The following is a 15789-nucleotide window of genomic DNA, read 5'->3' as shown; positions in this document are numbered from 1 at the left end:
AAGCAAGAGTGGCACTGAGTGAATCCAATTATCATCTACAAACTATATGCCCGGTGACACCTTGTAAAAGGCCCCAGTACACTTTCATTACATGGAATATAGATTCTCACGTAGACAATAAAACACCTCACTTTCTTTGTCGCTGCTTCAGCTGCATGACATGATATTATAATATTCATATTGATCTACAGTTAACCACTGGAGCACTATTTGAACTCAACTTTTATGTTTTTATGTTTAATTTCTAATACCCACATGTTATTGAGCAATAGTAAGATTTAGTTCTATAATTTCTCACTGGGAGTATATCTAGTCCATTATTAATGCAATAATATAAATCTATGTTACAATTCGTTTATAATAAAATGATTAGATTTAACATTCTATAGCATTCGTGTAGTTCAGTGTTACTTTTAATAAAGTTCTCTGTAAAGCAAGGTTACAGGGCGGTGTATGTTTTAGACTAACTTTTGCTAATAATGACCTCAAATAACCAGTAAAGGTGGGGTAACAGCAACGTTACATTTATGTAATATGCTTGTGATCATATGACCTGGACTAGTCTGGCCATTTTGGCCAGCTTCAGTCTGTTACCAATAAAAGGACATTATGTTCAGAAATGGTGCTACTGTCCCTTTAAGAAGCCCCGCCTCGTCCCGGGACAACTGCTTTATGCAAATGTGACAAGCCGAACGTGCCGCGGGCCAATCAGACGCGGGTTCCAACCGCGGGAGATCCAAATTTCGCGGGACCGAGTTTGGCGCTAAAAAGCCTGTTCTTCTCCTGCTCTTGTCCTCTTGTATGGAGAGAGGAGCTCTGAGGTGGACGGACAGGATTCGCCGACTGGGTCGGATTCCGCATCAGAGGGGAACTCGCAATAAGTTGTAAATCTCCGGACCGAGGGGGGACCCTGATCTCAGCCAGACCTGGAAGCCTTCTAGTGTCGGACTTTAAAACACTGGATGTTTGAGATTTATTTAGGAAGTCAATTTTTTATATAACTGGTAAGACAAGTTTACTCTGCACTTTGTTACCAGACAAAGGATAACGACACGGAGCAATCTGCTAAATGTATTAACAAATATTATTCGAAAACACGCTTTTATTACTTGTGCACCGAGTGCATCTTGCAGTTAATAGGTTAACTTATATGTATTTAAATATATATATTGCCCTTTTGTTTTTTGTTATAGTAAAGTCTATATCTTCACAGAGCGGCTGCAGCAGCTTGTAATAACACAGCGGTTATAAGTGTGCTTTCAGCACTTTTCACCCTTCGCTTGACCGATCCGGTTCATTTTTTAGTTTACTCAGGGAAAATGATGCGGATGCCTAAAGGCGTCTCGCCGGCTTCGGGTCGGCCCGCAGTGGGTCTGCCGTGCTCTCAGCAGAAGATCAAGGTTTTGACTACCGGAGGAGTCAAGACCGACTTCTTCAGCTCCGGACTGTCCAGCCCGCCTATGCACACGGTACCGGCCGGCTATTTCACCCAGATCTGCAACACCGCCGTGGCCGAACAAAGAGCCAACAGCCTGTATTCAACCCCCCACGGACCCGAGGCTAAACCCATCAGATCATCCTCCGGGCGACTGCCGGTAAAGAAACATACACACAAATACAAGCCTGTGCACATAACCCGCACATATAACACACTGTTTATTAACTAATTCCGTCGGTTGTGAGTTTACGTGCGGGGAGGGGTGGGAGGATAATTCTTAATTTCCATTGGTATGCATGTTTTAGCAGCGTGCATTCAAATATGTTTTGACGTGATAAGCCACAGAGGGGCCACTGTGGCTGCTGCTGATGTGCATGAATGCTGTGTTCTTCCCCCCCTGCCATCTTGTCTGACATCTATCCTCGCAGTCCAGCTGTAACTAGACAGTACCAGTGTGTGTGTGTGTACTAGGTTTTGTGTTGGGACAAGGGAGGGGTGAGGAGGGGGGGAGTTGATAGTGTTTGGGGCCCATCTCTTGTGGAATAAAAAGAAGGATGAGAGCCCCCCTGGTGCAGCGGGGATAGCTTTTACACAATCAAACAACCGGGGGGGGGGGCGACCAGGCCGGTGGGAGACAGCTAATGCAAACACAGTACATATGTACTTGACGATTACACCCCTAGACAGCTGCTCCGATTGCACCTGTTGAGCCAATAAAGAACCTGTGCAACCTGTTCATATCACTGGAGGAAGGAAGTGGGTGTCAGAGGTCATAACCGAACAACTGGTTTTCTGTTTTCTTTTTAAACTGTATTCCTTACACGCTTAAAAAGTTCCCGTTCCTGAAGGATTACTCGAAAATCTTGATGATGATCTGAGAGGATCACAGTCGCTAACGTCTTAGTCAGCGCTCCGCAGCTGTTTGCTGTAATTCGGTCCCTCCGTTCAAGCCGGCTATCCTCGAGAAGATTTGCTGAACTGTAGCGAGGCTCAGGGGGTGAGGGGTTAGAGTAGGGACCGGGCCTCCAAATCTCATGTTAACCCCCTGCCCTGTGAGCCCATGTTCACTAATAGGCCCTTCAAGAGGATTAGCAAGGACATAAGTAAAGTGAGAAACAGGCTACCACCTGGCTTATCATATGCCAAGGTGGACTTAGTTACAGTTCGAGTGCATATGGATTTGTACGTGGAAAATGCGTTTCCACTCCTGATCCGGATCTTGTGACAGATACTTTGCCTATAACTATGGCCTGGGCTAATACAGCCACTCGTCCGGGATGTGGGCTGATAGGGATTATTATACGAGCCATCACGTCAGTGACAAGTTGCAGATAAGGAGGCAGCGCGCTGTGTGTTCTCACACTGATAATGCTGGTCTCTATGCTTTGTCAGTGCCATATGTGCATAATGAGTCTGGATTTGCTGTGTGAACACATTGAGGTAAATATGTTCAGTTACTTCACGTCGACTGTCAAGTATGCGTTTCCACTTCACCAGCGAAGTAAGAGCTGTAAATTCTGTCTAATTCGAAAGGGCGTAGAAAGCCCCTGACACACGCATGTTCCTGTGAAACGTGTATCTTTGACTCAAAAAACAACTGCGTCTTCATCTGTATCAGAACCAGCACTGCCAGCACTTGGGCTGTAAAGCTCTTCAAACTTGTTCTTTCCTTGCTCTGGATGATCAGTTTTGACTTAAAGCCTGTTATCTGCTGTGTGCAGCTACGCGCGTGACCTCATCATCGATTATAGTAATAAATCAATAAAACCCTGCGTAGCCACTAAAAATTTCAGCACACTGCTGAACTGAAAGACGTGCTTTTGCTGCTGACGCTGCAGCTTCGGTGCATTTTTCAATCACGGGTCTTCTGTTTACAGGAAGTGTTGCCTCTTCACGTACAGCTCGCTTCCTTTAACTTAAACAACACAACCACTGTTTTTTTTTGAGTGGGTAACCAGATGCTCTGCTTCACATGAATACCTTGACTGCAGGCAAACTGTCGTACATCGTACACTTCCTCACGGGACACCCCCTTCCTGAAACAAAACCAGTTAATATTTGACTTGGTGTAGTCGACTTTACTTATGAATGATGTAGTAAAAGGCAGCATATCGGCAATTATCATGTGAGTTTTCAACCAGGGTTCTGTAGGCTGTTGATAATGTTTAGTTGCTCCGTTTCCTTTCCACTTGATAGTGATGTCAATGGTTTACAGTTTTCAGGCCTCCATCCAAAGTCCAGTCCCCGTGTGACGACCGCTTTCACACTTAACCTCATCTAGAGCCACACACGAATAAATTTGAGCTGCAACAAATGGCCGTTTGGCTACAGTATCCCAGAAACAATGTCCCATTTATTCCCCGCTTATATGTCACTTGAGCGTGTGCCCAGACCGTCGAGGAATGCGGACGATCCGCCCCAAATGTGAACGCCGCTGTCGACTTTATGAATTACTCTGCCTTTCTGTGTGGTTGGAAGTGACGCCTCCTCTGTTGGCTTTCTTAAGTACCTGGGGTTAAAAAACCCTGCCCCCATTCAGACGGCTGCTTGGGTGTGACATTGGTCACATAGCCAACTGTATACACTCTTCCTATCATTCACCTTGTTTTAGTGCACCCTCAGGCCTGCCTCTACCCTGGAGTATAATGTATTCAATGGAGGTGGAGGGGGGGTTTGCATTTCAAAGCAACGTGCCCCACATCCCCCATCGGCCAGCCAAATGGGCAGATCCACCCTTCTCTTTTACCTCTTCGTTGGCAGCGCAATTGTTTTTCCCTGGCTACCCGAGGGTGTGGTGGTGAGGTTGTTCGGCAGACGTACCGCGACTTGCCCGTGCATCGGAATAGGATCAGAGTCCCTGTGCGGCCTGATCGGCAAGGTTTGTTGGTTTGAGGAGAGGCCCGGGGTGTAGAAGTCCTTCACGTGACTGTGGCTGTCATGTGACCGTATGTGTGTGTGTGTGTGTGGAAATGCCGCCGTGGACGTTTCCCTACACTGATGGAGATGGCGGGAACAGACCAAAGAATGCACAGCAAACAGAGAAGCCACATGCAGCGTTTGGGTGTAACTCAGACAGGCAGGGTGAGGTTGTGGCGAACGTGAGTGGAGTGATATTGCGAGTCTTGGAGATAAAGGGCTTCTGAGGAGTTGCCTCAGGCCTTTCACAATTCTTCTTATTAAAAGCGCCTTGCAGCACCATAACTGCATTGGTTTAATCTTGAGCTTAATGTAATAAGTATACTGCACACATGACTCAACCTCAACCTAAAATTTTAGATTCAGATCCTCCAGTCTTTGCTCACATTTTGGATATCCTGATGCAAAACTCAAACTCGGCGTAGCCTCGTGAAGATCTAACAATTAAACTCTTTTCCGTGATCTTTAAGCGAGCTGAGTGAAAGCAGGACGAGCTGTCTTTCCGCTAGACGAAGTGGTATTTGTGTAATATGGTTGACTCACCATAGAAATCCCTCATGCAAAAAAAAAAAAGTTAGCCCCCACCCTAACCCATACAGCTGCAGGGTGAAACCGTTGGTTCCCTTCTTACAACATGTCATCAGCTGTGACTCAAGCTCCAGGCCTGAGCGCATGGAGACTGTCGACGTGCGGCTGCTCAGTCTGCGCATTTAGGTCACCGAAGTTGCGAGGAGCTCTGCTCGTGGGACCCCAAGACGGGGAGGATGAACCGAAACCCCGCTTTAACTACAGCTGTCGCTGTTCGCAGGCTTCTCAGTGACCTCTGGTGTCATGCAAATAGAAATGAAACTTTTAGTCCCACCAAACGGTTGTCATTTTCTCCCGAAAGTTGTCACCGTCCTTTTTTTTTTTTTTGCATGTGTGTCTCTCAGTGTCCATACTGACGTTTCTGTATGACTGCCTGTGTGCTTCACTCGCCGCGCCGCTCCAGATGTCGCCGGTCAACAGGTGGACATGTCAGGGGGGCACGGTGGGACAATGGCAGCCTTCTTTATCCCTTTCGCTCGCACACAGGCACATCCACTTTTCTCATCTCCGTGAAGGACAGTTGCCTAAACCTATTAGCTGAATCAGCTCGCTAGCCTCGTGTGCACTGCTGTGACCAAAAAAGAGGCGGGGGGGGGGGGTTATTGTTGCCATGGTGGAACGGCAGGGTGTGAGACAATAAAGAAAGGTGAGGTCCTAACCAGGCGGTACAAATTACCCAGCAGCCTCAAAAACGTGGAGGTGAAAACCCACGCCTCGTTAGCTCAGTCACCAGAGGGGTTTCTGTGTGTGGGAGCATGACTGACTGCAAAACTTTCTGATCCACTGCGAGCATTTGTCGGGGGGTCACAGAATTACTGGCAGAAGTTCCGCACGCTAGGGTGTTGCCAGTTTGCGCAAGTTGTCAGTTTTCACGCAGTTGGTCATTTCTTAATCGCCTCGGCTCCTGTACCCACCCCTCCCAAAAAAAATTCACGTTGGTGTGCACAGATTCGTAGATGACCCGCGTGCTAAGTTCTTAGAAGAAAGGAGCGGAGTTTGAGAGGGGGAGGAGAGGTCATTGAGCAATTCCAGGGACTTCCTGGCGTTTTGCATGCGGCGGGTCGAGAGCCTGCCGCCCCCCTCCTTCCCCGCCCGCCTGCAGACGCAGAGAATCAGCCACTCTTGAAGTGCTTGGGAAAGTGTGAGGGGGATGCTTTGTTCCCGCACTTGAGGGTTGTTGGCACATTTACAGCACGTCACTTTTCAACGGGACTCTACTTAACCCCGTTGCCAGCCCTGACGTCACAGTGTCACACAGTACATTTTAATACTTTAAACTTTTAACTTTTGGGTATGGCTGGCCGGCCGTCTTGGTTTTTAGTACTTTTTTTCCTAATGCACGCAAAAACATTTTCGTCTGTAGGCTAAAAGAAAGCTGGATCTAGAAGACCCTCTCTACCTGCCAGAGTTTCGCACACCAAAAGGCAAAGGCAGCATCGCAGCAAGGATACCTAGCCCAAGAAGTAAGTGTATGACACGGATTGTAGTTTGCGGTTGGAAAATCTAGTGTTCTGTTACAATCTAAGTCCAGGAAAGGTTCTTTAAAGATAGAGAAGCTCTGGGTTTGAGCCCTGGACCTTTAAAAGAATTGTTTTTGGAACGTATGCCTCTCAGGAACTGGTTACTATCATTATTGGACATACAATATATTACGCAAGGAAAGCTAACACGATAATATACCTTTTTTTCTCATCTCATGTCAAGTGCCTACTAGGTGCAAAGCTGAACTCACTGTTTTTTTGTTGTTGTAAATACCTCTAACATTATTCTAATACCTACAAAATAGTTGTTAATATGTCAACCGTAGAATGTAAAATGAGTCATATTCTCTGTGGAATAAAAGCAGCTGACACATTTGTATCATAGTTTGTTTTCATGTTACTTTGTTGTCAACAGCTTGAATGACTAATTCGGTTCCTCTTCACTATACCGCAGCAGTCGAAATTACTTCACGAAAATTCGATATCTGAATTCCTACGCCGTTTCTCTTTTATTTATTTCTGTTTTTGTTTTTTTTTGTGTATGTGTCTGTTTGCTCTCAGCTCCAAAGTCTCCGGGCGAGCGGACGCGCTACGACACCTCGCTGGGCCTGCTCACCAAGAAATTCGTGGGTCTGATCGCCGAGTCCCCTGATGGAGTCCTCGACCTCAACTGGGCCACGGAGGTCCTGGAGGTCCAGAAGAGACGCATCTACGATATCACTAATGTCCTAGAGGGGGTCCAGCTGATCCGAAAGAAGTCCAAGAACAACATCCAGTGGCTGTGAGTGTAAACGCAGAGAAGAGACACAGGCACAGATGCATCAGTCAGTGTGTTTACATGCACAGCTTAATCGAGCTATGCTTGAAATCCGGCTTTCTGAATGCGGTTATTGTCCCGGTTTACATGCAGCAGAGAAAATCGAACAACTGACGGGAACATGTCCTCCTCCTCCACACTAGGTGGCGATACTCGTCTTTTCAGTGGGTTAATACCATGTTAATACGGCCGTCTTTCCGGTTGACCTATTACGTCATATAATAATCGAGTTGTTCATGCAGCAGACCGGTGTTTCAAACAAAAACCAGATGTTTAATAGTACACTTTTTAAAATCTCGTACGTAATGTGTGCGCTACTTCTGGTGCAGATAAGATGCGCACTATCCCTCAAACGGTTCTTCTACCAGTTCTGTTTACCTTCTTCTTCTTCTGCGATCGACTTTCTTGGATGTTTTTGTTCCAGGGTCACACGCCAGCGCAGCGGTTGTAGAGCCCGTGTTTACATGCACTTAAGGTCTCCAGTTAGAGTTCATTTAAGGGAATAATTTGTTTTTGTTTTTTTTTTCACGTGCATGTAAAGCACTGTGTGCGTTCGATATGTGTTAGGTCTTGTAGCCTCATTGACTGGAGATCTTTGGAGGACCATTTCTGCCACAATAAAAAATATAAACAAATACCTACAGATATATGCCATAAATAAATAAATAAATCTCATCTCATCTCATCTTCCGTACCGCTAAATCATGCACTTAAATAAATATAATGAATGCTATTTATTAATTTATTCAATTATTTATGGCATTATAGCAGAATTGGCCTTCCATAGGGATCAGGGGAAGGTGTACAATAACGATTTTGAAATTTGATTTTGAAAAAGTCACAAGGCATTTCAAAAACAAGTAGAATGATAAAGTGACATGTAATGTTCATTGTGTGTTTCCTTACCAACCTCCAAATAAATCAAATTAGCGACTGTTGAACACATGCCACCCACACTTTAGTTTCAGCAACGCAGCTTTCCAACATTGCGAGATATAGTTTATTTTCTTGTGGAGGGATCTTTCTTAGTAGTGGCATTTTCTGTATGTTCTTTGAATGGACAGTACATTGCAATAAATACTTCACTATAGACCCTGACATCTATAGTTTAACATAAATGGGGTACATTTGTAATTTGTCACCAAGTTGATCACATTTGATAATACATGCAATATTTTTTTGTTTTGAGTTTTTATTTTGGAAGGGGTTGTAATAAAGATGTTTTCCTTCCTGGCTTCCTACGACTTCCTGTATACAGTTCATACTCACTCATCTTCCCCCTAGTGGTTATCAAGAGGTATTAGAATAAGTAAACAAAGCGTGCTGATGGACTGTTGAGTTATGATGGATGGCAACGATACAAATTGGTATCTAATTCAGCAACTCAGACACGCTTCTAACTGTTCACGTGTGTGTTTCTCTAGGGTTGGAGATGTGTTTGAAGGTGGTGCAGGTGGAGGAGAGAAGGCCTGTGCCCTGAGGAAAGAGCTGGGAGACCTGGAGAGAGCAGAGAGGTCGCTGGACGAGCTCATCCAGTCCAGCAGCGCGCAGCTCAAACAGCTGACCGAATACAAAGACAGCCAGAGATATCCTTTACACGCAGCGTCGCCTGCATCGCTCTGTCCGCTCGCCCTCTGTGTCCGGTTACACATCTGCCACATTTCCGCTGTTGTTGATCCCCTTGACCCCGCACTTTACGCTGGGCTACGTGACGTACCAGGACATCCGCTCGATCGCCAGTCTCCGAGACCAGACGGTCATCGCTGTCAAAGCTCCTGCTGAGACCAAGCTAGAGGTGCCAGACACGGCGGGGGTGAGACGAGATCTTTGTTTTTGATTTGAACTGAATCTTGTTTCGTCATTCCTACCGTTCACACGTGAAAAAATGTCAGGCGTGACCGCATCACACAATACTGTGTCTCCAAATGCATCCGGTGACAGCTTGCAAGTAAAGCTAACATCATCTGAGGCGCAGTAGAATATTTTTACGGCTGTAATTTGAAAAAAATCTTGAGGAAATGCCTGGGACTTATTAACCACACGTGGCTACATCTGCACGACCAAATCAATAGTTAACACAGAAACACTTTCTTTGCAAAATTCTTACTTAGATTGATTTAATCTTTAGCTGATTAACAGCTACAGGGACAGAATGTTTTAAATTATTCTCATTATGAACAGACAGGAACAACTCTCCTGAGTGTAGGCGTTCTTTAATGAGACTGAATATGCGTTGTATTCACACTACCAAAGGAACGTGGACCCACGCGACCAAGATGAACTCCAAATATGGTCAGAGATCAGATCTCTCAAGTGTGGATCAACCAGAGAACTAGATCTTAATGCACGATCTGAACAGGCACTAATGTCTTTCGTTGTGTCACAACAACCTCTCTGCTCGACATTAGTTATTTTAAAAACCTTCACAAAGCTCGGATGATAAATCGGAACCTTGGGAGCTTCCGTACGCACACTGATCTCACTGCTGCTCTGTTTGCAAAACTGAAAGAAAAGTGTCCGATGATAAAGATAAAGCGAGACTTTGGCCATTATTGACGAACTTGACTCCACATTGCTATCGCCTCATGGTCCATTAACTACATGCCAGTGTGCTCTATTTATTTACAATGTAGTTAGGAAACAGCTGCATGGACAACATATTTTTAAAGGTTCTCCTTACTATGGAAAAGTTCTGAATGAATGAAAAATTCTGCTCAAGCAAGGGCATGACACTTGTGTATTGTAACACACGGTGCATTGCTGAAAGGAAGTGGACACAAACAGCGCAGCTATTGCCAGGCTGGTGTGATCAAATTTCAGATACATCCAGGGTGTTTTTCACACCTGTGCTTGCAGCGAGTCATATCAGTCAGGGCGCATGCTGATATGGCTGTGAGCGGTGCCTAATGTAGCACCCTGTTTTATAATGTCAGTCAGTGCTTATTTCAGACGAATGCATTGACTTCTCCACTTCCCTCGCGTCCTCCGCAGGCTTCGTTGCAGATCTATTTGAAGAGCAGAAACGGCCCCATCGAGGTCTACCTCTGTCCAGAGGAGGGGCTCGAAGACGCCAGCCCCGTTAAGAGTGTCACACCCAAAAAGGAAATTCCCCCAACCCTCGTCGCTCCAGCTGCGGCCGCAATGGCGCCGCCGAGTTTCGCCGTCAAGGAGGAGCCCGCAGAAGGTAAACTGGGGTTAGGGTTCGGTCATGTGAAAGCGAAAGCAGATCACCTCATTTTGACTGGAGCTGTGCACCTGTGTCTTGGAGTGAGGATAGAACGCCATAAATGAAGCAGATTTCTTAGTGGGTTTTTAGTATAAACGGGGTTCTGAAAGCACAGGGAGTTACTGTAGCTAAAGCTAGCCTCACCACACATTCCCTGATGTGTCCTGAAGTAGAACAAGCAAACACAAGATGAAATGACAGTTTCCCGGTTTGACATTTTTCTGAATGTGTCTACAGCGGCTCTCGTCGCCCCCCCAGCCACAACCTCCAGTTCGTCCCTGCTTGACGTGGAGGGTCTGCTGGGTTTGCCCCCGAGTTTGCTCCAGATCACAGAGGACCAGCTTCCCGGCGCCTCCTTCACCCAAGACCCCAACACCCCCTTTGTCAGTTTCTCCCCACCCCTGGACCACGACGACTACCTCTGGAGCCTGGAGGACAGCGAGGGAGTGTCCGATTTCTTCGATACCTATGATCTTGGGGATTTGTTAAAGAGCTGAGGTATAGAAGAGGGAGGTGGTGGGGGGGGGGGGTTATAAATGTAAAATGCCTTCTCGGGGGGAGGATTTATCACACTATGAAGCCATCATTTAATAATAACCTAAAACTAAGTTGTACATAATGAAAAGATGATCTGAGGTCATCTCCAACCATAAGGAAAGTTTAAAAAGCAGGGATTTACGGTCACACTTTCATCCTGCCCAACGAAGATTGAAAAAAAAAAATCTTAAAAAAAAAAAGTTATTGTGCATCAACAAAAGACAGTTTATTTGGGCGAAAGGCAGTGTTTGGTATGAAAACTCAGGAAGTTTTTATTTTTTTTTTCCCAAAGTCTAAATGTTTGTGCCACTCTTTGGCCCGTAGGGGGCAGCCTTGTATTATGTCAGCTTTAAGAGCAGCTTTACAGGACTCGATCACTGGATGAGAGGAAGCTAAATCCGCTAAGGACCGAACGCAGGGTGTGTTTTTGTAAAACCCGTAGCATTTTCACCACTGACCAAATTAAACTGTGAATGATCCGGCTTTTGTAGAGCCACGAGCATCTACAGCGTTGATCGCACGGATACAGTGCAAAAGCCCGGACGTGGCTATTTAAGCGTTGGGTATAAAGCTGATTTTAAAGGTGCTTTCCAGGTTCAGGTTTTCCCTCAACCTGCTTTAAGCTTCATGTTGGGCACTGTTTACCAGTTTGGCACTGAATTTTGTGCCAAAATGTGCACCCAGAGCTCACTCTCTTGTTGTTTTGGCAGCTTCATTTCAAATCCAGTTACTCCACTGTTTGATGTTCAATAGTTGATTTTAAGCATTGATTTTTTTTTTTTTTTTTGATGTAGTAGTGTAAAACTACTATTGTATTTCTTAGGAAATATCCCCCCAAATGAATAGAGCGCAGCATCTGTGCTACAGGTGTTGGTGGAAAGGGAAGAGGGGGAGGAATTAATTGATGTAAATGAGGTTTAATTAGAGGAGCAATTTCTTTTTGCTCTTGTTTTTAAGAAATGAAATTTGTTGATTTAGCAGGAAACAATGAGGGGTTTATGTCTTTTAGGCCCTCAAATGCTTTCCTTCATGTTTCGGTGCAACACTCTTAAAAGCGTTGCACCAATCTTTTTAAAATTTGAACTTCACGCTGATCCTTTTTTTCTTTTTCTTTTTGGCTTTACCTCTACACTGCAGAGATAAGCTAACTGTCCTGTCCTAAAAATACTTGAAAATTGTGTGCGTGTGTTTTTGACAGCCTGGGGAATGGTGCGTTTGCGTTTTTTTTTTTTTTTTTTTTTTTTTTTTTTTTTTTTTACAATGTAGATTAGGGAACGTGAATTCAGAAATTGTAGTTTTAATGAGCATTATTTTTTTGGTATTTGTACATAAATTGTTTTGTATTTATACCTGTTTTTTTCAGAATTGGTGACCGTTTTTGTATGACCTGCAGCACTTAATATTTTTTGTAATATTGTGTGGTCTGTTTGAAGTTGTTAAATAAATACTGAAGCCATGGTTTACACTTGGAATACGGTTACATTTAATCTGTTGTTGCATCAACAAAACAAGCTTCACATGAATATATATCTCAGCCCTCGAAGTATATTCCTTTTACATGATCGGACTCTAGCTCTAAAATCAAAATTGCTTCTTCAGATTCTGAAGGAGCAAGGCATAAAGCTCAAATCAGAGTGTAATTGTAGAGTATTTACTCCCCAAACAAAGCCACGGTTCACTCGCTGACATAATAAAAAGTGACATTCCCCGAGGACGGACAATAAGCTGACACGGAGAGCGACAATGACAATGAATGAGCTATAAACACATTGAGACAGGTAGACAAAAAAAAAAACAGCCATCATTCTTTCCGGGCTGGTTGCTTTGGAAACAAGCTCACAAAAGGGAGTCGGCACACAGGAGGTCAAAGTTCAGGGGGGTCGGGGTGGAACGGTGACAGCGCATACGTGGTTGGGGGGCGGGGGACGTTTGCAAGGAAATTGGTCCCAAATGGAAAAATCTATAGAAAACGTGTCCTAGAAATGAAGAGGTCGTGCATTTGGGGAAAAAAAATGACCTCGTCTCTGCATGCACGACAGCGAAACACTGGTGTCACTGTGCAAAAATCAGGTGCCTGCTGAGCGTCTGTGAGCAGATGTTGCGCACAACAAAAACTAAAGAGCTCATAAACCGAAATGTCAGACCTTCACGTGCGATTTGAGCAGGCCGTCGAGCTTCTGTCACAGCACACCTACCTACCTACCTACCTCGCTGCAACAACAGGACGAGGCGCCAAGCAAATATTCTTAGCTGAACGCTCACATTCCCAGAAACATCAACACCCCCTCTGCGCGCCGCCTTTTGCGCAAATGAGGTGACAGCTCGCGCGCCGGGCAGCAGCCCGTCTCCGAAACACTGCGTGCCATTGTTTGAGGCTGCAGGTCACTTATTAGTCCTGTTATTTTCATTCAGGCCGAAAGCAATTCAGCGACTGTGGGTGGTGCGTTTGGCGCCTTGGGTTAAGTTGCTAGATGATAGACGACTAAACATGTTGTGTTTACATGGTGTGTAAAGTTAGGGGGAAACAGTAGACTTAGTCAAACACTTGACACTTCACATTAAATGAAACTAGTGGTAATGACGTATCTTTCTGAAGAAGAAGCTATTAATGTCACAGCTGTTTTTAAACATCCGAGGTGTTTCTTTTTGCAGCTGCACAGGTTCTTGTTTCTTTTCAGCCTAGGCCCTGCGCTGTCCGATACGTCTCAAACGCTGGTTCCAGAGGGAAACCCGAGTTCTCTGTCCACCAATGTATGAAACCCCCTTCTTTTCTCTCCCCAATCCGTCTATTATCAGTCATCCGTGTCGACCAGAAGAGGGGGTATTTTACGGTAAGCCTGGGCCCCCCTGTCTTGACAGGGGTAGTAAATTGATAGCAGGACTAGTGGAGCTGAGTCAACAAGCAGAGAGATGAGGGAGAAGGAGCTTTTTTTTTTTTTTGAAGGGGGGAGGTTTGCCTGAGGACCGCGCGCTACTCCTCTGGGCTGCTGGGAAGCATAAAGGAAATCCTGGCAGCTGTACTCTTTACTGGAAGATGTAGCTGTGACCTCTTCGCCGCGTGTGCGTCAGAGTAAGAGAGAAGCTGCATTCGACGGACATCACTTCCTCCCAGCCAAATATTCGCCCCTCCAAAAGCTACGTGTGAGGGGGGAAAGGGGAAAAGAAAAGCCTTGTGGGTAATGGAGTGAAAGAGTGGAAATGAGCGGCGAGAGAAAGTCTCGTCGATATGGGAGATTGCAGTGAAGAGTGTGTGGTGTTAAGGAAGGAAACGGGTGGAGGCAATGAAGGAAAACGGCAATGTGATTCATTTTGTGCGCAATTTCTCCTTTCCTCTCTCATTCCACCTTGGTCTACTTCCGTGTGCCGGGCATCTGCACGTTACTGCGTTCGTCATTAAAAAAATAAAACAAAAAAAAAAGAAACAGTTTTCCACTGTTGATTCATGGCTTCTTAGAATTGCCTTCTTCACTATATGTTTTGCCTCAGCAGACCGGTTTGCTCAGTTTCACAATAGGGCCCAGGCTCAACGGCTGGCAGGCGCACAAAGGCTCTGCCTCTTTACTAGGGGCTGCAAAGAAACTGAAGGAGGGTATTGTTGAGATGCAGCACGCCCCTGCATTACGTCAGCCCAGACATGCATGCATGCATGCAAAAAAAAAAGAGTTTGTGCAAAATGAGCCTGCAGACTCACGTGTTGCACTTATATCACAATAACAGCCACTTATGCATCTATGCGAGCTGGTATTTTTTCCTCTTTCCCTCTATTGCACTGTTGCACACACGCACAAGCATGCAACAGAAACAATGACAGATGAATCCCTGCTAAACTGGGTCACCAAACCTATTTATGTGGCCCTGTTTGTCGCGTGCCTTCACTTCCTGATAAGAGTGGATGGGACTTTTTATACCCCCAATGATTAATAGATGAAGGGAAGTTTTACAGCTTTTCCTCTGGAGACTTCGTAGTCCACATTTTGAATTGTGTGCTGCCTTGACTTGTATGGAAAAACACCGGCGGTATTTGTCTGGTCTCCCAGTGACTTTTCATTTGTGCTTCCAGAGGAACGTGTTTAAACCACTCCTTAGAGTTTTCAGTTCAAGGGCTACGACACAACATCGAATGCTGTGCATCATGGTGTGTCATGCGAAATGAGGAGACTTGTCGCACACAAGGAGCCTGTCTGCCGTTGTCAACATAAACACAGAGCCACTGTGAGCCCTCGCGGCTAAAACATAACCTCCATTCTGCACTATTCACTGAGTGGCAGTAATAAGTAGTAGCTGGAACGGACAACACCCTTGAACCACAAAGTAAGTCTATTTTTCCTTGGATGAATATGGTCGAGATAACCTCAGATTTCCCACTAAGCTGGGACTATTTCAGTGTTTCCTTTTATGTAGCTAATGTAGGCAAATATGTGGTTTTGTAGTGAAGGGAGCCACTGTGTTTGATGCGGCTTTGTGAAATCACCCATCTGCACTCCGTGTACAGTATCACCTCTCAGCCTGAGGCTGGTTCACCGAGACACGTCTTTTCTTCGAGTCGACAGGCCTGACAATGCAAAGCATGCAGGTCTCATGTTGTATACACAACTCTTGCAGGGATATTTTTTTTCCACCACCACTCTGAAGTGAAGTCTTCTTTCATTTTGTCAGACGGTGCATCAGGGACTCCAACGAGACATTGCACCTCCATGCTACTGACTTAAAGAGTTCTGTGCATGATTTAGTACCCTGACTTCATGATTTGAAGTTTAATTTAAATTTTGTGCAAAAAAAAAAAAAA

The 15789-nt window shown here is 45.2% G+C and overlaps 1 protein-coding gene across 1 annotated transcript; it reads left to right on the top strand.

The window, feature by feature from the left end:
* The first annotated feature begins 792 nt into the window (after nt 1-792).
* Nucleotides 793-12475, top strand: e2f2 (E2F transcription factor 2). The gene is made up of 8 exons (XM_047612057.1): nt 793-1004; nt 1306-1595; nt 6306-6405; nt 6985-7204; nt 8665-8826; nt 8939-9053; nt 10232-10424; nt 10704-12475. The coding sequence occupies exons 2-8, from the start codon at nt 1320-1322 to the stop codon at nt 10961-10963; spliced, it is 1326 nt and encodes a 441-aa protein (XP_047468013.1). The 5' UTR covers nt 793-1004; nt 1306-1319; the 3' UTR covers nt 10964-12475.
* Nucleotides 12476-15789: the final 3314 nt, after the last annotated feature.

The sequence above is a fragment of the Mugil cephalus genome, chromosome 17 (assembly GCF_022458985.1).
Source record: "Mugil cephalus isolate CIBA_MC_2020 chromosome 17, CIBA_Mcephalus_1.1, whole genome shotgun sequence".
In the NCBI taxonomy this organism is placed as follows: Eukaryota; Metazoa; Chordata; class Actinopteri; order Mugiliformes; family Mugilidae; genus Mugil; species Mugil cephalus.
This window is presented reverse-complemented; position numbering and strand designations above follow the sequence as displayed.